The sequence below is a fragment of the Lampris incognitus genome, chromosome 2 (genome assembly GCF_029633865.1).
Source record: "Lampris incognitus isolate fLamInc1 chromosome 2, fLamInc1.hap2, whole genome shotgun sequence".
Classification (NCBI taxonomy): Eukaryota; Metazoa; Chordata; class Actinopteri; order Lampriformes; family Lampridae; genus Lampris; species Lampris incognitus.
Window position 1 is genome coordinate 56,281,007 of NC_079212.1, and position 22,647 is coordinate 56,303,653.

General features: G+C 44.3%; 1 protein-coding gene across 3 annotated transcripts in view; it reads left to right on the forward strand.

Moving 5' to 3' along the window:
• Positions 1-2,177: 2,177 nt before the first annotated feature.
• csde1 (cold shock domain containing E1, RNA-binding) overlaps positions 2,178-22,647 on the forward strand; it is a 44,836-nt gene continuing 24,366 nt past the window's right edge. The window contains exons 1-11 of one of the 3 annotated variants that reach the window (XM_056273475.1): positions 2,178-2,246; positions 6,070-6,705; positions 8,073-8,320; positions 10,461-10,659; positions 10,885-11,051; positions 11,660-11,746; positions 15,922-16,019; positions 16,489-16,570; positions 16,659-16,787; positions 17,320-17,445; positions 17,531-17,746. In XM_056273475.1, the coding sequence (XP_056129450.1) occupies positions 8,195-8,320; positions 10,461-10,659; positions 10,885-11,051; positions 11,660-11,746; positions 15,922-16,019; positions 16,489-16,570; positions 16,659-16,787; positions 17,320-17,445; positions 17,531-17,746 (1,230 nt within the window). In that variant the 5' untranslated portion in view covers positions 2,178-2,246; positions 6,070-6,705; positions 8,073-8,194. The remainder of the gene's footprint in view (positions 2,247-6,069; positions 6,706-8,072; positions 8,321-10,460; positions 10,660-10,884; positions 11,052-11,659; positions 11,747-15,921; positions 16,020-16,488; positions 16,571-16,658; positions 16,788-17,319; positions 17,446-17,530; positions 17,747-22,647) is intronic. The other 2 variants (XM_056273476.1, XM_056273477.1) reach the window with 2 other exon arrangements.

Below are 22,647 nucleotides of genomic sequence, written 5' to 3' on the forward strand. Positions count from 1 at the left end.
GCTATGTTATATGGTTTGGAGACAGTGGCACAGACGAAAAGACAGGAGGCGGAGCTGGAGGTGGCAGAGTTGAAGATGCTAAGATTTTCACTGGGAGTAACGAAGAAGGACAGGATTAGGAGCGATTATATTAGAGGGACCGCTCAGGTTGGACGGTTTGGGGACAAAGCAAGAGAGGCAAGATTGAGATGGCTTGGACATGTGTGGAGGAGAGATGCCGAGTATATTGGGAGAAGGATGCTGAATATGGAGCTGCCAGGGAAGAGGAAGGCCAAAGAGGAGGTTTATGGATGTGGTGAGGGAAGACATGCAGGTGGCTGGTGTGACAGAGGAAGACGCAGAAGACAGGAAGAAATGGAAACGGATGATCCGCTGTGGCGACCCCTAACGGGAGCAGCCGGAAGTAGTAGTAGTAGTTGCGTGTGTTTTGCACACTGAATTTTGTATACTGAAAAATGTCAGATGACACTCTGTATCCATCGGTAAATTTTAAATTGGACAACCTAATAACAAATTAGTAATTAGCGCCATCATAATCAATCTAATCTATCCTTTTTAAATTCATTTATTATGCAAACAAAATCTGGCCATAGCAATAACAAGTTAGCAAATGGTACAACTCAGACTGGGCTATTGCAAATGTTTTTAGTATTTCACAAAACAGTAAAAATAATGGAAAATAATTGTAAACTACTAATAAGACCCGTTAGTCCCTAACTAACGGCTCTGACCCTTTAGCCGAGCGGTTAGTGACGTCGCCTTGTGGTGCAGTAAAACCGTATCGAGTCCCGCACCGGGCAAGAAAATAACCGGTTACATAATAATAACATAAAAATACAGAGATCTAATCAGAAATCAATATATGTGTGTTTTGTAAATATCTCTGTCTGTATGGGGGAGGGAGGTGTAATTATCGCTACACCTCAAACGTTTAGTTGTTGAATGCAGCCCCAAAACGGAAACGCGTTTTCTCAGAAACGGTTGGAATGAAGACCGGGGGCCGAGTAGGGGGGGGGGGCGCCGTCCCACTGGCAAACACCGGGGAGAGACTTAAAGGGACTAATCTCCGTTTGCAAAACGTACCAGTCAGTATTTGTAAAGGAATGCGCGAAAAACTTTGTAAGGCACCCGTTGTGACACCATTTCTTTGGACCGTTGCTGCGCTGAACGTTCCCAAATTACCCATCAGCCTTTGTATCAGGACCTCTTTTTTTCTCCGTTCTTTATTGAACACATTTTCATATACAACGGTCCAAACAAAGACAGACAATAGAAAAAAAGATTACATTTTACAATGCTAGAGTTTGTGTTACAGGCAGTATATTAAATTGGCATAGTAACTTAAAAGTCTTAATAGCTTTTTTTTGTTTTTAAGATTAAATAAAACGGTGCTATATTGTTTAAATTCATGAATAAAGTACAGGAAATTTGGCTTGGTTCCTGACAATTTTTTCTTATGAATATGGAATTTTCCAAAACATAACTAATTGCATGATAAACAGAATGTTACCTCCAATCTTATTTTTACTAAAATATAGCATTGCATCAAACATATCTATTTCAGTATTCGTCTTAAGTCACTTTTTTAGAAGCCTGTCTACATCGATCCAGAACATTCTTGTATTGGAAGAATAGATGGATAATACTCTCTTTTACTAGTCCACAAAAATCACACTTCTGATCAATATATAGTTTGAATCTTTCTAACAGAAGCTTTACCGGATGAATTCTATGCAGTATTTTGAAAGACGCCTCCTTAAACTTGTTATTGGTACAGTATTTATCACAAATTGTCCATGCTTCCTTCCACCGTATATCATTACATAATGAGGACCAAACACGTCTAGAAGATGGGGCAGTGACGCCACTAAGTTCTGTTAGAGCGCTTCTCTTTTGATATATTGGATTCGCCAAAATAAATGTTTTCCACACAATCTTCAAAATGAAAAGGTATGTCTACCGCACTAGAGTTTGGTAGAGGTATAAGGACACTTTCTGGTGCAGCATCGAAAACAATAGCGTACTCCTTTGGTTTTATAGGTATTCTGAATGTATCAAGAAATTCTTCATAAGAAGAATGTTGCGGGAGGACCTCGAAAACATTTCCTGCAACCGGGTACGTCACCGGCTGATCCGCTTACTGCGAGCGAGCGCTGAGAAATCTCGCGATAGTTGCCCTGCTGGTCACTACGTAATGTGCCGTGCTGCTTCTGGCGGCGCTGGTGACAGTGCTGAAAGCTGTTGGGGTGAGTTTTGGTTATTTCTCGTGGAATTAAACCACACGGGCACTGTTTCCGTTACTTGTTTGATGTAGTATTGTTATAGCGCGTATCGACCGCGGACCAGATCCCCTCGAGGGGGGGGGGGATCCGACGCCGACTCCTCGGCTCTCGGCTCGGCTCGGCTCGGGCCTGGGTGGGGGACGCGCTGTTTCCCTCACATAAATTACCAGCACGCGCACCAGAGCACTTTCTGCTAATTAGCCAGCGTGCGGGCTGCACGGCCTAGCTCGCGATCCCCGGCCGCTAGAAAGAAGCACGGCGGTCGTGTGTCTCGGCGTTTGCCTGGGCCAAAGCCCAAGTGCGCTGACGCGAAATGGCCCGTCGAAAATAAAGTGACGTGCGAAATGGCCGTAAATGGCGAATATGAGTTCTCGGCGTCTGTCGCAGTTTCTTTGTTGCCCTGTTTAACGCCGCTCCGTCCGGCCCGGAGAGAAGCGCTCGGCTCGGCTCCGCTCCGACAAGCCGCCCAACCCAGAGTGAACTCATCCCACCCACCACGTTGTCTGGCCCGACGAGCTGTCGGCTGTCATGGCTTTGCCAAGCAAATGTTGGCCTTCTTGCTTTGAAAGTAATCGTCCGTGGCAGGCCGATTCTTCTCTGGATGTGACTCGGCTTTATCTCTAGTTGGACTAAGCGAGCTTCCAGCATGAAAGCCCACCACACTTTAGCTGCTAGCCGGCAGCCGGCCGCTTACTTTACGGGACTTTGGTTGTAACCCCCGGTGCCGGCCGGGTGTGTGTGTGTGTGTGTGTGTGGCTCTTTGCCGTGGAGTTTTGCTGGCGTTGTTGAACGGGACTCCGTGCAACGTGTTGGCTCAGGCCGTTGCCGCAGACTACAGATGAGGATGCTGGGCTGCCGGGAATTCACATGGCAGTCAGGCCCCGGCCGGGGAGCGCGGTGCAAAGCAGTTTTATTGCCTTCTAGTCGTGACTGCGAATGCTTAACGTGTTGCAACTTTTTGTGTAATTATTACCGACCAAAGCTGTAATTTAACGTCCACATTCTGAAACAGCCAATCGCTCTTGTTGCTCATGTGGGTGGACATTGTTTTTCTCTCTGCGTCACAGGCAGGCGCAAATACTCCATCATGTCGTCAGCCCCCCCCCCCCCCCAGTACACATAGCAAGTAATTCTACTGCTTACCTCTGACACATATACACAATCCCCCCCCCCAAAAAAAAGAAAAATCCTATTCAAAAGGGGACTGTTGGCTAATTGGAGATGCCGTCCCAACACTTGTGAATCTTCATTTCAGCCCGAATGCTGAAAGCAGGAATGAAAGAAAATACCCCCTCCACTGCTAAGAATTTACGCTTGTATTTTTGAATCCTCTGGGCCACACGTGGGGTAGGATTCATTGCAACACACTCAACAGCAGAATAGGTAACCCGTGTCCTTGGTAAGCCAGCTTGTTTTCAAACCTCTGTATTTAGGTCAACAACACATCGTCATATAGTTGGAGTGTGTGTTCTATATTACTGATAGAAATAAGCATTCGCCATTTCTTTCCACTTCCCTTTTGAGTTTGTGTAGCTGTTGTGTGAAGAGGTAACAATGCACATGCTCTGGTATACGGACGTCCCCAGTTAGAAAGCGCACCATAAATATCAGCATGGCCAAGGTTCGAGCTATGCACAAGCACTTCTCAGTCCACGGTGCTTTGCTGCTGCATCTAGTCAGCTGCCTGGCATTGTGGGCTATGTCCGGTGGCAGCTGAGAAACTATTTTTATGCTAGCCAGTCTCGGGGCAAGGAGTCTGATGTTTACTGAAAACCTTAAAGGAAAGGTGCACTTTTTTAAAACCCAGACCTTGTTTAAACATTGGGTATCATTCAGAATTGTGCCGACAAACACTTTGCTGATCACTTCTGTATTGAGAGAAACATCACTTTGCTGAATGTTCTCACTGGGCTTCAACACGATTAAGTGCAATAATTGTTTAAGTCTAAAAAAACCCTTCACATTCTATATGATATATATATATACATGTTCATTAGGGCTGCATGATATGGGGGGGTCAACATTGCGATGTTTTTTGTGCGATGTATTACGATATGGAAGGGGGAAAACAGGAATTTTCACCCCCCAGATGACTGGAATAGCTGTTGGGAAAGAATGAGTCCTGATTGGGGTGATTTTGTAGGGGAGTTGTTGGGGAATTGTGAAAAGTAGCGATTCCTTTTTTCCATTCGTACGGGAAGAGGAGATGGAGCAGTGGCCGAGAATAGTGACACGTAGATCAGCTCTGACGTCATCCGAATCTGCATGTGCACATAATAACTCATCCACCCGAACGAATCATTGTCTCTGGTTTAGACCCACACCCGATCACGCATTACCGTTACACCTCTGAACGCCATGGCACGGTAACATACTGCACCAGGTTGAGAGGTGCCCGTTTTGTGGCTATGATGAGTCCTACAGCGCAGCTGTTGCATGTGACACCCAGCACTTGACTCGTCATGGTTAAGCATTTCACCAAATCACTGCCAGCCATAACTTCTTTGCCCGCTTTTTTTTAATTATCCATTTTTAATTTTCTCTCGCATCATGTTTGCCTCCATTGCTGCTCAAGACATGGACGCTGCAATTGGCGCAATGAGAGTCCAGTCTGTTAATTCGTGCCTGACAAAAAACGAAGCTGAAAATATGTTCACATTTTAGAGAATTGATTTAATACTTAACTCATTAATGGTGTATTATTTCACCCACCTGCAACCCCTCCGTTATTAATCAGAATGGTAGTTTTTATGACTCGGCAACCCCGGGGGGTCCGCTGCAGCCTGCGCACTAGCCGACAAGCAGGCGAGCGCGGCGGCGGCGGCGTTATTGTCATTTGCCCAAACGGAGCGAGCGACGGCAAAGTGCCAAACACGAAAGCGGAGTAAAGCCTATCCGAGCCTTATCTTGTACATTAGTCATGACACGTCAGAACTGTGCACGTTTTCCTTTGGTGTCGAGCAGCAGAAAGCTGCGGCGGCAGCATGCGGCGTCGCAGTCGGTGGGCCTTCGCGGCGTGGTACAGTATCCCGCCACGCGACTGCTGCGCACGCACGTCGCGACGGCGGTCCTGACACGCTGTGTGGCGCGCGCAGCCCTGCTTATTCGTAAACCGAAGCTTACAGCACAGTTACCTGGCTTTTATTTAAAACTGAAGACTATGTTTAATAGGACGGACCACCAAAATCCAATTTGGAATTTTTGTAGTTGACAAAATGCATCCCAGTCATCTGTAAACTTTCACTCTTTTGAGATCTGCAAGTCGTGTAGCCCAAAGCCTCATAGCATTAGCATTAGCGTTAGCGTTAGCTTTAGCCGCATACTTGCAGAGAGTAAAGCAGCGCGGATGGAGCAAGGGAAGTCGTTTTAACTTGATAAAAAGTATCTTTTGTGACTAACGTTTGAATGGAACTGTATAAGAAAATAAACTTTGCCTACGATTATGGAGGGGAGTGTTTTTGTTTATTTATTTTAGGTCTTTTAATCTATTCTATGTTAGGTAATGCCCGATAAGGTTTTTAATGAGGTTGGGGTAAGAAATGGTGACCCTTTCTCTTTAAGGTGCTGGCCCACTACAGGCAGGGGTGTTTAGCTCTCAAGTCACACACATGATAATGTTGTTGTCAGTTGCTACCACTAGCCCCGTGCTGTCATTTAATTTGTTAGCTTACTGTCGTACAGCCCTTTGCTGGTTTTGTTAAATTGCAAAGCTTTTCAATCAATTGGTGACGTTGAAGCCATTATTTCTGTTCAGCCTGGCCTAATAACTCTTCACTTTTCTCAACAGTATGAAGTGAAACGGAATAAAAAATTTTACCAACTGCAACTGCTTCAAGTTCAGATCACGACGACAACTAAAGATAATTAGCCCAAAACAAGGAAGAAGCTGCAACCCAAGAGTACGTAGGAAAAAGATCATTTCCAATAATTTGAACTCAAGACGCAACCGACCGCTGAAACAACCAAAGAAGAACAACAGCTTCCCTGCTGAAACTCCTGGAAGAGAATTCCAAACTCAATCAAATGCTGAGAAGACGATAAATGATCTGAAACCAGAAGTTTGTGCCTACTCAACAGCTTAAACAAAGCACATGTCCCAACGCTGCTCCTAGCCCTCCTCATCAACTCACCCCAGAGTGCGGAGTAGGCTGCTATCTGCTAGTTAATTTCTCCCTCCCTCCTTTCTCTTCCCTCTGTTGTTTTTTTTCTTTTCCTTAAGTGTTATAGCACCTGAATTTGCCTTTTGAGTGCTAGATTTCTCCCCTTTTTTTCTTTTTCTTTTTTGCTTTATGCAACCATCTAGAACTTGTGCCACAAACCTGTAACAAATAAGTGTATGTGCGTGCCACTGTATGCGTGAAGAGATCGGCAACAGCAGTCATTGAGATCCCATCAACTGCACATTTCAAGACACTAGTTAAAGGTAGGTCTAAGGTGTTTGGTCACACAAGGGCATTATGTCAACTGTTGTGTAGAGCTGTGATCACACATCTTGACATAAGGTTTGGACTCTTTTTTTTCTTTTCTTTCTTTTTTTTTGTAGTACTTTCAGGATCTTCAGAGGGCCTTTGTCAAGGTCTTTTTCCCCTCACCCCTCCTTCCCTATGGAATTGTAGAATATCTGTAAAACTAATATTGGCCTGCAATGAAGAGAATCATTTCTAGGAGTAAGGGTAGGTTGGGTGCAATTCATGGTGTGAAATGGTAAATTGTGAATTTGACCTATGTAAATTGAGCAAATACTCAGATGTGCAAACACAGATTGGGGAATGCTGTTAAATCTGATCAACTTGAGGGCGTCTGGGTAGCGTAGCAGTCTATTCTGTTGCCTGCCAACATGAGGATTGCTAGTTCGAATCCCTGTGTTACTTCCGGCTCGGTTGGGCGTCCCTATAGACACAATTGGCCATGTCTGCGGGTGGGAAGTCGGATGTGGGTATATGTCCTGGTTGCTGCACTAGTGTCTCCCTCCTCTGGTCGGTCAGGGTGCCTGTTCAGGGGGGAGGGAGAACTGGGGGGAATAGCGTGATCCTCCCATGTGCTACGTCCCCCTAGTGAAACTCCTCACTGACAGGTGGAAAGAAGCAGCTGGTGATTATGGGAGGAGGCATGTGGTAGTCTGCAGCCCTCCCTGGATCGGCAGAGGGGGTGGAGCAGCGACCGGGACGGCTCGGAAGAGTGGGGTAATTGGCCAAGAACAGTTGCGGAGAAAGGGGGGGTTGCAGACAGATTATATCTAATTACTGAAGACAAGTAGTTTCTCAATGTCTGGTCATCTTTGCTTAACTAAATGCTTTTCTATAGGAATCCTGGGTACTTCCATTATTTTTAACAAGATTTTTTTTTCCAAATGATTTGGATTTGTGGCCTTATTTGAATGGGTTTTGGGTCCTTAAATTTAAAATTAATGCAACTGCTCAGAGTCTGTCGGGGCAGATTATGACTGACCTTGAGTTCACAAGATGAGATTGTGACCCTGCCATTGGCTTGTGCTACTAAAGTCATGTTAATTGCTGTAGGTCACCTGGGCATTCCTCAAACTGAATGATCGCCATCTCTAAAAGATCAAAAGTTGTCATTTCACTCTTTTCCAGTGGCGTTTAACAGCCAGCCCACACCCAACTCACCTGATTTCCTACCTTGTTGTCTTAAGTTCTGTTCTGCCTCTTGTTGCTTTATTTTCCCCTTTCAAAAAAGCCCACATTTCTTTCCCTGTGATCGTGACACTTGGCACACTGGCTGACTTGTCTGCCTTACCCATTATTTTTGTCCCTTTCTTCCCCCTTTCAGACATCCAGCGGTGTATCATTGGGTGGTTATTTAAAAACGTTATTTAAAAAGTCAAGCAAAAGTTCAAGCAAACAAGTTATCAAGTACAAGGGCTCAAGTTTGGTCCGAGTTGATAGGAAAATATGGGCAGCCCTTGGAAAGGCTTTGTCGAGTTTACCTTGCCTGCGTCGCCACCCACTGCGTTCGTTAGCGCTGACCTGAGCAGCACCTCCCCCGTCGGACTCAGCCTGTCACCGTATGGCCGATCCGTAAGTTCCACCTTTCCTTCGTGCCCCCCATCGAACACCCATCCACCTTGCCCTGTATCTTTCTGCTATGACTGGCCTGGCCTCCTCCATCCACTCTCGGCTCCAAGACTAGCCTCTGCTCAGGTGCAGTGTTGCAGGGTGAAGGGTGTTCTCACAAGGATCTGCAAACAAAAGTCCTGGAACAGCCAATTTTATTTTTTATTTTTTTTGGCCCAGATACCATGTAAAGTAGCAATCGAAATACCTCAGTCTGCATTTCCATGTTGCTATTGTTACAGCACTTCACTTTATCAAGACAATGCTAAAACTTGAATTTGGGCTGAAAAAATGAACTGAAAGATGTAGTCTCAATTTCATAATGCCCCTCCACTGCTTGTTATAAAAACTAAAGTATTTGCATCTGTTTGTTAATTTCTTTAAGAGTAATTTTTATATGGGCATCCCAAATTGAATGTTTTTGTATGTTAGCCCTCATACTCTATCCTTTTGCGGTCCTGTGTTAGAGTACATGAAGGGGTAGTGGACCCAAACACGAGTTGTGTTTGGTTAGAGTAGCTAAGTGTCAGTCCAGTACAGGACCTAACATGAGGCTGCTCTGGGATCCTTCATAACCTGCCACCCATCACCAACATGCTGTCTACCGTAGATGCACTCCTACTTAATCTGCCATCTGCATTTCCTACAACTCTCTTATAGTTTCTCCTTATTTGACCTTGGCTAATAATACCAGCAACATCACACCTTCACCATTTCAACTTGCCATGTACCACAGCTGCAGAAACAGTCTGTTCTTTTTGGATTTTCAAATTGGAAGCTTTACGTTTTCAGTTATTTTATTTTTTTTAACAAAGTCCCACCAACTAGTCTTCATCTAGTCTTCGACTGCAAATATGAGTTTGTTTTGGTTCCGCTCTTGGAAGTCGACCCCACGTTGTTCAGCTGCTTCTGGGCTTTCTCCTTCGTGTTTGGTGACAATATTCCCCCTCACGTATTCAGGGTAATGGTTTGAGCTGTAGGTTAGGGTGTGTGGTTTACATCGTAGCACAGAACACTGCTCATGTGACACTAGGAAGTGTTTGTGTACGATGCTGTGTTAGTTTGTGGCAGGCTTCTTCAGTCTCATGTGGAAATACTTAATGCTACTTGGAAAGTTCCTTCAAGATTAATAGGTTCCGGTCCAGTGGTCCCCAAGATTAGTAGGTTCCGGTCCAATGGTCTCTCCCCATTTGTATTACAATTAGGATTTTTTTTTTTTAAACTGGGCAGTCGACCACTGGGTGCTGAAAGATCTCAATATATTATAACCCTTTTCTTTGAATTGGTTCTGCAAACATTCACTTTTTGAAAGCTGTTGCACCCTGCCAACAGCATCTGCAAGTTTTGGCCCCAATGTCAGACATGGAGCGAGGCCACCCTGAACGTTCCGTGTTACGGAACGCTGCTCCCTGTACCTCCACCGGGCCTGTGCCTATCCCCCGCTCCTCCTCGGTGTCATGTCATGCAGGAAGTAAAAAACACAGGCGGACTCCCTTGTATCAGAGATCAGTAAGTGGGCATGCTGGGTTGTGTCCATACTGACTAACTGGCCTTCTGCCCGACTGCAGTATCCTTTGGCGTAATCCTAACAGCATGGTTTCTCAAAGGTGTTGTGGCGTGAGCTCTGCTTATTTAGACCCTAATGACTCCGAAGAGTAAGGTTTGAGGGTTGTTTTGTTTTGTTTTTTGTCAGCATCAAGTTAAATTGTTCAAGGTTTGATTGGAAGTTTTTTTCCCCTTTGATACTAAAAAGAGGGAATTGCGTGACAATACGCCTATACTTTTTAACCAACTGTATTTCTGAACTCAGATATGTAACGGTAAAGGTGAGTTTAAATTGACGCAATGCATAATCCCCCTTTAAGATGGCTATTTCACTAGGAGTGGATGGTCTTAGTAACTGAAACGTCATCCTGGCATGGTACAATATTATGTGTTCACCTGCAAGTTCAAATAGACAAACTTTACTCTTTTTTTTTTTGAAGTGCATTTGGTCTAAATAGATATTTTAATATCTATTTTTATTTTAAATTTGTCCCCCCCCTCAAACTACATTTAGTATACATTCTGATTTGTCTTAATACTTTGTTGTCCCTGTGCCCAGATGAGTTTTGATCCAGGCATGCTCCATAACAATGGGCACACTTCTTATGCCAATGGTACGGGGCCTGGCATCAGGGAAACGGGTGTGGTGGAGAAGCTGCTGACCTCCTATGGCTTCATTCAGTGTTCAGAACGACAAGCACGTCTCTTCTTCCATTGCTCGCAGTACAATGGCAACTTGCAGGAGCTGAAAATAGGAGGTGAGGTCCAACTGAGGCTTGTATCTGTTAGGAGCTGTCGACCGCTGTGTAGACTGTACTGTAGTACTTGAGCCATATAACTAGGCCTGGAAAACCAGAAGCACTTAAACCTACAGTGGCAGCTGCAATGCATAAACCAGATTTGCTGTTGTGTTGTCATCTCATACTAACCTAACTGGAGAGCTTGTTTCTCTCTTCCTCTCTCTTCCTCCTCATCATCTCAAGATGATGTTGAGTTTGAAGTGTCCTCAGACAGGCGTACTGGCAAGCCCATAGCAGTGAAACTGCTAAAGATCAAGCCAGAGATCCTGCCAGAGGAGCGCATCTCGGGCCAGGTGGGGCCAGCCTCGCACGCCTCTCCTTTTACTGTGCTGCATGGTTTTATTCATCCAGTTAAGGAACACTATTTTATTTTTGATTCTCTTCTTGGTTTTGTCACCCCAATATTTTAGGGGCTTTTCATCTTGTTTAAACCTTATGTGGACTGAGCATATGCCAGTTCTGTTCTGATTTGATCTGTTGAAAGAAATACCATAGCATATGCTGTGTGCGTCAAGATTGTGAATAGACTTGAATGTTGTTGTAGATGTTTTTCTATATGGCCTAGTTATTGGACCATAGGTTCATAGTTCATCTGTTCGTTTATTAACTTAAAGTGAGTGGGGAATGTAAAGTCTTGTGTGTGTGTGTGTGTGTGTGTGTAAGCATACTTTCCCAGCTGTTTGACCTTCAAGAGTGCAGTACAACACATCTTGTTCTGTAGTTGTAGGAACACCAAATCTCAAACCAGTTGTACACATCACTGAGAAAATAACTTCAAGTTGGTCATTTACTCATGTGCCCACAGTGCTTACTTGGATTAGGGTGTACAATTTCAGTGACTGGTGTCATTCTAGAGTTAGAATCTGGCTATATCTTTCTGAATTACTGCACTGACTCCTCTTAACTTTGTCTATTGCTTTTTTCTTTCTTTCTTTTTTTTTTTTTTTTTGATGTTAAGGTTGTCTCAGCAATCCCGACGCACCTCGACGGAAAGTCGGCTCCCGGCCAGGTCCCTACTGGCAGTGTTTGTTATGAGAGAAATGGGGTAAGAACTGTCAATTAGCATCGATAACTTTCATTGTAGTAGGGGGGTCTGGGTAGCGTGGCGGTCTAGTCCGTTGCCTACCAACACGGGGAGCGGAGGTTCGAATCCCTGTGTTACCTCCGGCTTGGTCGGGCGTCCCTACAGACACAATTGGCTGTGTCTGCGGGTGGGAAATAGTCAGGGCTGTAACTTCAGAATTCTGGAACCCTGTAGGCATTTTGGGGTAAAAGTGTTTTCTTGGTTGTTCCTATAGTATTTTTTTGTGCTGAATCCATTTCTGCCGGATGCCAAGCTGTACAAGTTACAGTTTAGTCATAATTATTGATTAATTAGAATAATTATTGATTAATCGCCCAAAATTAGAAATGGCTATAAATTTCCTATTTGTTAATATTCTATATATGGTTGTTTGGTATCATTGTAAAGGGGACCTTCTAGGCTTTCATTTAAGCCCATGGTTGTATCTTACTGACAAACACAGAGGTCACATGCCCTCTTTAAACCATAAATTACACACATTTTCCCACAATTTTCACCTACACTATATAGTTTCTTTTATTCCTGTGGGATCAAGGGACATCAGGGACCCAAAACCCAACAACCTCAATACTTAATGGACTCTGAGGATTCAGGAAATGTATAATATACCCATACTATTTCTTTGTGAGAGGTTATTGTGAGCCTTAAATAAGAAGTCACCAGCTCCGGCCCATTCACCTCCATTCATTCTTTGGACCAGCATTGCGTAAAAACTACCACACCAATTGTCTAGATATAATGATAATATTACTAATACTAATGCAATTATAATCATAGGCCAGGTAAACATTTTTCATCCATTTATTAATCAATAAAATCACTGAACATGGCCACTAATTCCAAATATGGATAGTAATGATCGATCAAAACAACAGTGCATTACATATTCATTTTTTTGTGATCACATTTTTTATTTTCTTCAGTGCATTACATATTCATGCAAAGGTCACTTGACTTTTCGCCACCGACAAGATGCAGTGCATGGGTTGGCTTGCAGCTGCATTGGGCTGTCTTGCATCCAGTTGTGCAGCCACAGGTCACTAGCTGCTTACAGGCATCTGGAACTGCAGGCAGTGACATGAGTTCAGGAACAAGCACATTTTCCTTCATCTTCCATCCCATATTTTCAGGGGGTGGCAGCACCGGGTACTGCAAGTGGGCCTGGCGCCAGACCAAAGTCTGGAAGTGCACACGCTGAATGTGAAAGTTCAGAGCATCTCTGGTAGGTGGCAGTCTCTCTATGGTCATGCCCTTGACAAACATGCCCAAGCGGACTTCATTGATGTTGTTTGTGTTCATTGCACCATATAATTTGCACAAGAACACTTCTGCATCGTGGATGGTGGAGTCACTAAGCTCAGGACCTTCACCAAGCCCCTTGAGTAGATGGCTGTGCTGTCCAAACACATTCCAGCAGGTCTTCTTCGTGTGTCCTGCAATGTATGATGTTGAGTCACTCCCAGTCAGTGCATGGAAACCTGGAAGCAGCTCAAGGACCTGTTCTTCAATCTGCAGCTTTTCCACAACTGCATGAATGGGGATGTACTTTCTGTCCTTTGCTGTCCCTGCTTTCATCCAGATTTGTTGGCATGGCATTCTGTGGAAGTAGGCGATCAGCAGAATCAAGACGTCGGTGTCTCTTGCAGACACAACAATGGTTGCCGCTCTGCTTCTAATGCAGTGAAGAACAATTCTTGTATCTGCTTCTTCATGGTTAGCTTCCAAGCTGTCTGTATCAAGGGTTGGGTCAGAAACTTCGACCCTCCCTTCATCGCTGAAACCACCTGCAGCAACTATGGTTTTGTTTGCTGGTTCCCTCAGAATCAGCTGTTGGGAGAGAAAGCGAGGAAGGTCTGCCTTGTTGTCTTTGTGAGCAATGAAGTTCTCCCACTTTGCAGGAAGTGGTAAATCTCTGTTTGTAACTGGTCTTCTGATTGCCACTGAGCCTTTCCCGTGCCGTTTCCGTGTTCCGGCTTTGATTGAGTGCTTATGGTAGCGATCGAACAGGACATCAATTCGCTGGAACTGTGTGCCACTTTGAAGAACAGATTCAACAAAGGTGTCTGCCAGGTCTCCAAAGGTTTTGGCTTCTTGTGGTTTTCCAATGGAAATGATTACAGCTTGTCCATCAATGACTAGCATTGGTTCATACTGTAGATCTCTGGGTTTGAGGTGATTGGGACATGGTATGTCAGCTGTCAAGATCTTAGCAAATATTGCCTTTGAACCTGAACAAAACTGCCCGTTAACCTCTGCCAAAGACAGAGGTACAACAAACAGTTCATGCATCATTATGTTGTTCAGGTTGACTGTACGTCCTGCTTCATAGGCTGTGATGAGACGCTGTAGGATGTTCCTGTCTGCCTTGACAGTTTTTGCCTTTCCAGTTTTGGGATCTGACTGTTTTACCTGCAACAGTGAGGAAAAAGTCAAATACTTGCTCTGTATCGGTTTGTCCCTGAAGCCCACTCTTCTCTCCTTAGATGGCATCAGCCTCTCCTTGACAAAAGCATCCAACTGATCTTGCCCTTTCTGTGGAGCGTTCAACAGGTCATCTTCGATATCCTGTGTAGCCAAGTCGTTGTTCGCAATGTTTTGCAGTGTCTGGGGCGGGTTAGTGGAAAAGAGACCAAAACTCTGCAACACAGTGAGCAAAGAATCTTCATCTTTAAAATCTCTGCAACACAGTGAGCAAAGAATCTTCATCTTTAGAGTCCCGTTTCATTCTGCCTTTTGTGGTTTCATTGTGGATGCAGTTGTCACCGGTTCCCAGACCCAAGGCCACCCTGGTGTTATGGGCAAGATCACTTCGGAGTTTGAAAGACAGAGCCCACCGGCTGAGAGCTGAAGATGTCTTTGTGATTCCAATAATGCCTCCTCTCTTTTTGCCGATACAGCCTAGCCACTCCTGACTTTGATCTGGGTCCAAGGTGGACCATGATACACACCTCCACAAAGTTTGGTGAAAATTGGTTTGGTAGTTTTTATGTAATGCTAGTCCAAAGAATGGATGGAGGTGAATGGGCATGGGCCTGTTACTGCTACTTTAAGGCTCACAATAACCTCTCACAAAGAAATAGTATGGGTATATTATACATTTCCTGAATCCACAGAGGCCATTAAGTATTGAAGTTGTTGAATTTTGGGTCCCTGATATCCCTTGATCCCACAGGGATAAAAGAAACTATATAGTTTAGGCGAAAATTGTGGGAAAATGTGTGTAATTTATGGTTTAAAGAGGTCATGTGACCTGTTTGTCAGAAAGATACAACCATGGGCTTAAATGAAAGCCTAGAAGGTCCCCTTTACAATGATGAAACACAATCATATATTAAATATTAACAAATAGGAAAATTATAGCCATTTCTGATTTTGGGCGATTAACCAATAATTATGCTAATTAATCAATAATTATGACAAAACTGTAACTTGTACAGCTTGGCATCCGGCAGAAATGGATTCAGCACAAAAAAATGCTATAGGAACAACCAAGAAAACACTTTTACCCCAAAATGCCTACCACCTCATTTTCAGAAGGGTTTTTCCCAAATTCGGTCCTGACTAAAACTGGATGTGGGGATGTGTCCTGGTCACTGCACTAGCGCCTCCTCTGGTCAGTCGGGATGCCTGTTCAGGGGGGAGGGGGAACTGGGGGGAATAATGTGATCCTTCCACCGCGCTACGTCCCCCTGGTGAAACCCCTCACTGTCAGGTGAAAACAAGCGGCTGGTGACTCCACATGTATCGGAGGAGGCATGTGGAGTCACCAGCCGTCCCCGGATCAGCAGAGGGGGTGGGTGGAGCAGCGACCGGGACGGCTCGGAAGAGTGCGGTAGTTGGCCGGATACAATTGGGGAGGGAAAAAAAAACCTTTCATTGTAGCAGGACTGGTAAGCTGAATCCAAAATGTTTGATATTGAATGAGAGTGCACTCACTGTCAGGACTATGTTGAGACTCAAGACTAATTTATCTGGTCTCTGCTTGGTCTTGTGTAGGCTGGTATTGATCGCATGATGTTGTGATGTATACAACTGTCTTGTGTTACCTGTCCTAAATCGGAACTGGTATAAAATAAATGGATGTGCCTTTTGCTTTCTTTACAAAGCTTGATAGTGTATTTTATGAATTCCCATAGGAAGTGTTCTACCTTACCTACACTCCTGAAGATGTGGAGGGCAATATTCACCTGGACACAGGGGACAAAGTCAGCTTTTACATGGAGACCAACAAGCAGTAAGTGCTTAACTCATCATGTCTCTATTACTTTTTAATAATTGGTTGAAATGGTTTCATGATATGGGGCAGCATGGTGATGCAGTGGTTAGCGCGGTTGCCTCACAGCAGGAAGGTTCTGGGTTCGAGCCCCGGGGTAGTCCAACCTTGGGGGTCGTCCTCTGTGTGGAGTTTGCATGTTCTCCCCATGTCTGCGTGGGTTTCCTCCGGGGGCTCCGGTTTCCTCCCTCAGTCCAAAGACATGTAGGTCAGGTGAATCGGCCGTACTAAATTGTCCCTAGGTTTGTGTGTGTGTGTGTGTGTGTATCAGCTCTGTGTGATGGCCTGGCGGCCTGTCCAGGGTGTCTCCCCGCCTGCTGCCCAATGACTGCTGGGATAGGCTCCAGCATCCCCGCGGCCCTGAGAGCAGGATAAGCGGTGCGGATGATGGGTGGATTTCATGATATCTTAACATTGTTTTGTTTTTCAGCACTGGTGCAGTCAGTGCACATAACATCCACCTAGTGAAGAAAAAGCAAATGAGGTGCCAGGGTGTGGTTTGTGCGACTAAGGTGAGGACCAGCTCTCAGTCCTGCTGTCGTTTATGTTACCAATGGGTTGTGCTGTACCTGGTTTGTTGAATCGTGTGTTGTCTGTTAGGAGGCCTTTGGTTTCATCGAGAGAGCTGATGTGGTGAAAGAGATCTTCTTTCACTACAGTGAGTTCAAGGGTGATCTTGAGGCTTTGCAGGCTGGAGATGATGTGGAGTTCACCATCAAAGACAGAAATGTAGGTGTCCTTAGACCATTTAAGTGAGTTGACTCTTTTTACAAGCTAAAAAGCATGGCAGGTGTTATAATGGCTGTGTTAGTTTTGCCCCATTGAATTGCTCAAAAGCTAGATTAAATGTGCTATGTGTAACATTTTGGATTTCTCGAAATGATCATGCATATCCACAGGGCTTGCTTAATGTTACTGATTGAAACAAAGTGGCACTGCCTCCCACTTTTTCCTCGTTTTTTGACAAGAAGAGAATCGCTGCCTCTTCCCCAGAAGACTTTAACACTTGCAGTCATCAGCAACCTGTGGAGCAAAGGATAGCTACTTGAGGGGGTGTTAGACAATGGCAGATGTTGGAAAGTGTGCTTTGTATTGCTATCTATTTATCTGCTTGTATATTTGATATAGTTTCTTGCTTGCTTTGATTTGTAGTTGTCGTGGACATTGCTCCACAGGATTTAAGTACATTAACACATACCACCGTTTAATTTTTTTTTCCGTCTCTATGACTTAAGAATATTGCCTTCTCTTCCCCCATAAGGGTAAGGAGGTGGCTACAGATGTGAGGCTTCTCCCCCAAGGGACGGTCATCTTCGAGGACATCAGCATCGAACAGTTTGAAGGCACAGTCACCAAGGTCATCCCCAAAGTTCCCACCAAAAATCAGGCAAGTCATTTACTGAAGGGCTAGAAATCTCCATCTGTGGAGCTCCAACTTCTTAAAATTCAAACCCACCCTCCCACCTTTGCAGAATGACCCACTGCCAGGTCGTATCAGTGCCAGGATTGGCTTCAATGACAAGGAACTACTTTTTGGGGAGAAGGATACAAAGTCCAAAGTGACCCTCCTGGAAGGAGACCATGTCCAATTCAATATTTCTACTGACCGCAGAGACAAACTGGAAAGAGCCACTAACATCGACATCTGCTCAGACACCTTCAGCTTCACCAAGGAGACCCGGGAGATGGTGAGGAATGCGGAAGGAGCAAGCTGTTCCGTTTATTTTTTCTTTCTTTTTTTTGTTTTTTGTTTTTTTGTTTTTTTAATTGAGTTTTCATCATGAGACTATGATTGTGAAACAGTACTCTTAGGATTGAGCATAGATGCTCCTCAGTGCAGTGCACCACATTTCTGCTGGGCTCATCTACAGTTCTCAAGCCATTCCCTCACACATGTTGGTTAGTGCTTAAAACTGCAATCTCTAGAAGACGTTGCGTGATTTAATCCATTTGAAATATGACGTATGGGCGATTTTTATTGGACGAATGATCAATATTACAGTTGAATAGTGTTGCGACATAACTGGAGGTAGGCGCCAAAGAAAAACAGACCTTGTGGGCTGCACCCTTGTGAAAACGCATTCCTTGAACCACAGCTAACACATGCAGTCTAAACTTCATCAAACTATGTTGCCACATTGTGTTACAGTTGTATTGATCGTCTGTCTGATAGAAACATTGCCGTCATGTTTCAACCCTTTTTTCTGCTGCACTTGTTTTTAACACGTACGTGTTGACCAGTGTATTAGTGTTTGTCCTACCCGTACGTGTGTATTAGTGTTTGTCCTACCCATACATGTTGGCCAGTGTATTAGTGTTTGTCCTACCCGTACGTGTTGGCCACCGTAGTAATGTTTGTCCTACCCGTACGTGTTGGCCAGTGTATTAGTGTTTGTCGTACCCGTACATGTTGGCCATTGTATTAGTGTTTGTCCTGCCCATACATGTTGGCCAGTGCATTAGTGTTTGTCCTGCCCACACGTGTTGGCCAGTGTATTAGTGTTTGTCGTACCTGTACATGTTGGCCAGTGTATTAGTGTTTGTCCTGCCCATACGTGTTGGCCAGTGTATTAGTGTTTGTCCTGCCCATACGTGTTGGCCAGTGTATTAGTGTTTGTCGTACCCGTACATGTTGGCCATTGTATTAGTGTTTGTCCTGCCCATACATGTTGGCCAGTGTATTAGTGTTTGTCCTGCCCGTACAAGTTGGCCAGTGTATTAGTGTTTGTCCTGCCCGTACAAGTTGGCCAGTGTATTGGTGTTTGTCCTACCCGTACGTGTTTGCCACTGTATTAGTGATTGTTCTACCCGTACATGTTGGCCAGTGTATTAGTGTTTGTCCTGCCCATACGTGTTGGCCAGTGTATTAGTGTTTGTCCTGCCCATACGTGTTGGCCAGTGTATTAGTGTTTGTCCTACCCATACGTGTTGGCCACTGTAGTAATGTTTGTCCTACCCGTATATGTTGGCCACTGTATTAGTGATTGTTCTACCCATTAGTGTTGGCCAGTGTATTAGTGTTTGTCCTACCCGTACATGTTGGCCAGTGTATTAGTGTTTGTCCTACCCGTACATGTTGGCCAGTGTATTAGTGATTGTCCTACCCGTACGTGTTTGCCACTGTATTAGTGATTGTTCTACCCATTAGTGTTGGCCACTGTAGTAATGTTTGTCCTACCCGTACGTGTTGGCCAGTGTATTAGTGTTTGTCCTACCCGTACATGTTGGCCAGTGTATTAGTGTTTGTCCTACCCGTACATGTTGGCCACTGTATTAGTGTTTGTCCTACCCGTATGTGTCGGCCACTGTATTAGTGTTTGTCCTACCCAGTCAAAAAAAAGTTCAGTGGCCTTGTATGGAGACTGGCGAGCATCTCCAACCATTCTGTAGATGACAGTTATATTTTGTAACCTGGCATCTGCGTAGCATGGCGGTCTATTCTGTTGCCTGTCAACATGGGGATCGCCGGTTCGAATCCCTGTGTTACCTCCGGCTTGGTCAGGCGTCCCTACAGACACAATTGGCTGTGTCTGCGGGTGGGAAGCCGATGTGGTGGATATCTGTCCTGGTCGCTACACTAGCGCTTCCTCTGGTCCGTCGAGGCGCCTGTTAGGGTGGGGGGGGGGGACTGGGGGGAATAGCGTGATTCCCCCCACGCGTTACATCCCCCTGGCGAAACTTCTCACTGTCAGGTGAAAAGAAGCGGCTGGAGACTCCACATGTATCGGAGGAGGCATGTGGTAGTCTGCAGCCCTCCTTGGATCGGCAGAGGGGGTGGAGCAGTAACTGGGAGGACTCGGAAGAGCGGGGTAATTGGCCGGATATAATTGGGGAGAAAAGGGGGGGGTAGATAAAGGAAAATATTGTGTAACCTGCGTCCATGGGCTAGATGGATAAAATAATGAGTTATTTATGGAGAAATGTTACGAATTGCAGCTGTTAGTGCCAAAGAATGGTTTTTAAGGGCCAGAATGCTTCTGCGTTGGTAGACGAAGACGCCTCTGACGGAGTTCCTTATTAACAATGTCTTGCAGAGATGCAGAAAACCGGACCTCTAAAATCTCAATTCGTTGTCAGTATTTTTACTGTGGATCCTACTGGTCCAGCAGTGATGATGTTGAGTAGCCTGACTTTTAGCTACTGCTTACAGGGGGTTTCCTGGCTTAGAATGGGCCTTTGGGGGGTGACTAGGGCTCAGCTATCGATTAATGTAGTAGTCGAGTATTCTATTGATTATGCCATCGATTAATGGAGCAATCAGATAAAAAACACTTGTGACTTATTAAAGAGCAATGGCAAATATTCAAAAGGAAAGAAGCTAGGTCTCTTACAATGAACTACTACTTGGTTTCCTTTTTAAAAACATACATGTTATTACATCTTATAGACAACATTTTATAGGAAATAACAGTAATGCCAAATGTAAACAAAAGATAGACATGCAACTAATGCACAAATCAAAATAGCCTTCACTGTCTGTCTTCTTGCATGTGTAGGAGGCAAATAAAAAGCTTTGTCAGGATCTTTTCTCTTGGACGAGAAACTAATTTTCCTTTGTGCAACTGATGCATTTAAGTGCCATCTGGTTTTGTAAAAAAAAAAATCTAAAAACACATAAAAAAACAGTATAGGCAAATGTAAACAAAAGGTATACATATAATAAAAAATTAAACTCTTCTTGGAAGGCAGTGTTGCATTTGTAGTTGGCAAAAAAAGTTCTGACAGGCTCCTATCTCCTGAATGAGGTAGATATGGTGTGTGTGTGTGTGTGTGTGTGTGTGTGTGTGTGTGTGTGTGTGTGTGTGTGTGTGTGTGTGTGTGTGAGAGAGAGAGAGAGAGAGAGATAGAGAGAGAGAGAGAGGTGCATGTTCTAGTTTATAGCTACCAACTCTCGTGCATTCAGCGTGAGACATGCTAGTATATAAAAAAAACCTCCATCTCACACCAAACAAATGCTCCTATTTAGATGAGTTTTTTTTCAATCTTCGTTAATCTCACTCCAAGTCAGCCTTGAAAGTTGGCAGCTATGGGCTATATGAATGGCGTTCAAAACAAGTTTTCCCTGAGCTAAACTAAGCTACATAAAGTAGGGAACACAACAGAACTAGCTTCCATATTGATTTGTGTTCATAACTAGCGAATACATAGAGCCACAACTATGTTCTTCACTAGCGTTCATCTCCACTAGCAATCACGTTCATTTGCGCTAAAAAGATGAAGTTAAATGCCACCTTGTGTCGGTTCCGCCCTGACAACTGGATGCATAGATGGGTTGCTTTCGGTTAAGGTGCTGCAGCATTGACGATGTGCTCTTATGGTATGCTGGTTTGGTTTTGCAGTGTACACATTGCGCAGTGTTTTCGGCTTTAAGTTGAAATGGTCCCACACTTTGGAGATTTTGGTCTCTTCTTTGGGCCCATCTCTTGAGCATCTCCTCCTGTACTCTCCATCACGCCAACTATCAAAACAGCTAGACGTCACGTACACGTAGTGCGAGCATGTTGTGCAACAGTAATAATTGTCCATTCTGAATATGGTGACCAGTGAACAGTAGTTTCACTAAATGAAGCGTCGAGGCAAGGTGAATTTTTGTAATCGAATTATTCGAATTACTCGATGAATCATTTCAGCCCTAGTGGTGACTATGTACAACAGTAAGCATGATCGGTCCATGTCGCAACTATGCGCAACAGTAAAGTCAATGAGTCTGTGTTGCCTTATTTGACAGAGATCTATGCCTTTTCCCATTATTTCTGACCATTTGATAAACAAAAATGTCTATTATGCTTGAGTAAATGAAATGAAACTTCTATTAACAAACTGGTTAAAAAAATTTTTTTTTTTCTTTTTTTTATGATCAGTAGTTTTTATTTTCCTTTAACACAAATACAGGCCATGACATCACACATGGATTAGAGATGGAAGGAACAATTTAACAGGGCCTACTAGACAATATCAAGAGACAGACACATTTGGATTAAGGGTGATCATAAGACGAGTCTTAACAGTATACAAGACAATAGGAACAGCAGAGAGAAAAAAAAACAAAAAAAAAACAAACAAATAAAAACATAGTTGGCAGATAGAGAGTAGTCTATAAATAGATGTTAAGATATAGATTAGTTGTCACAGATTACACGGGGCTTTTAATGAAGGAAATATAGTGCGTCCACTTGGCCTCGTATTTCTCCACCTGGTTGATGAGTCTAAAGGAGAGTCGCTCGTGTGCTGCCACAATTCCCAGATGGGAGAACCATACATTGGTGTGAGTTAGGGTGGCCGACCTCCACTCTGTTACCATGAGCTTTCTACCCAACATCAGGGCTGTCTGGACCCACTCTGCCCATGCTCGTGGAAGGGCTTTTAAAGGAGTAGGGTCTCCCAGAACAAAGAGGCTTGGAGGAAATGTGATGTCTGTTGTTAGTATAAGTTTGATATTCTCATATATAGCTGTCCAGAATTCTTGTGCAACACAGCAAGACCACAGCATGTAGATAAGCGTACCCGGGCCCTCCCCACACCTCCAGCAGTCAGGGCTGTGTCTTTAGTTTTGTCCTGTATAACCTTGAGGGGGGTCCAGTATACCCTG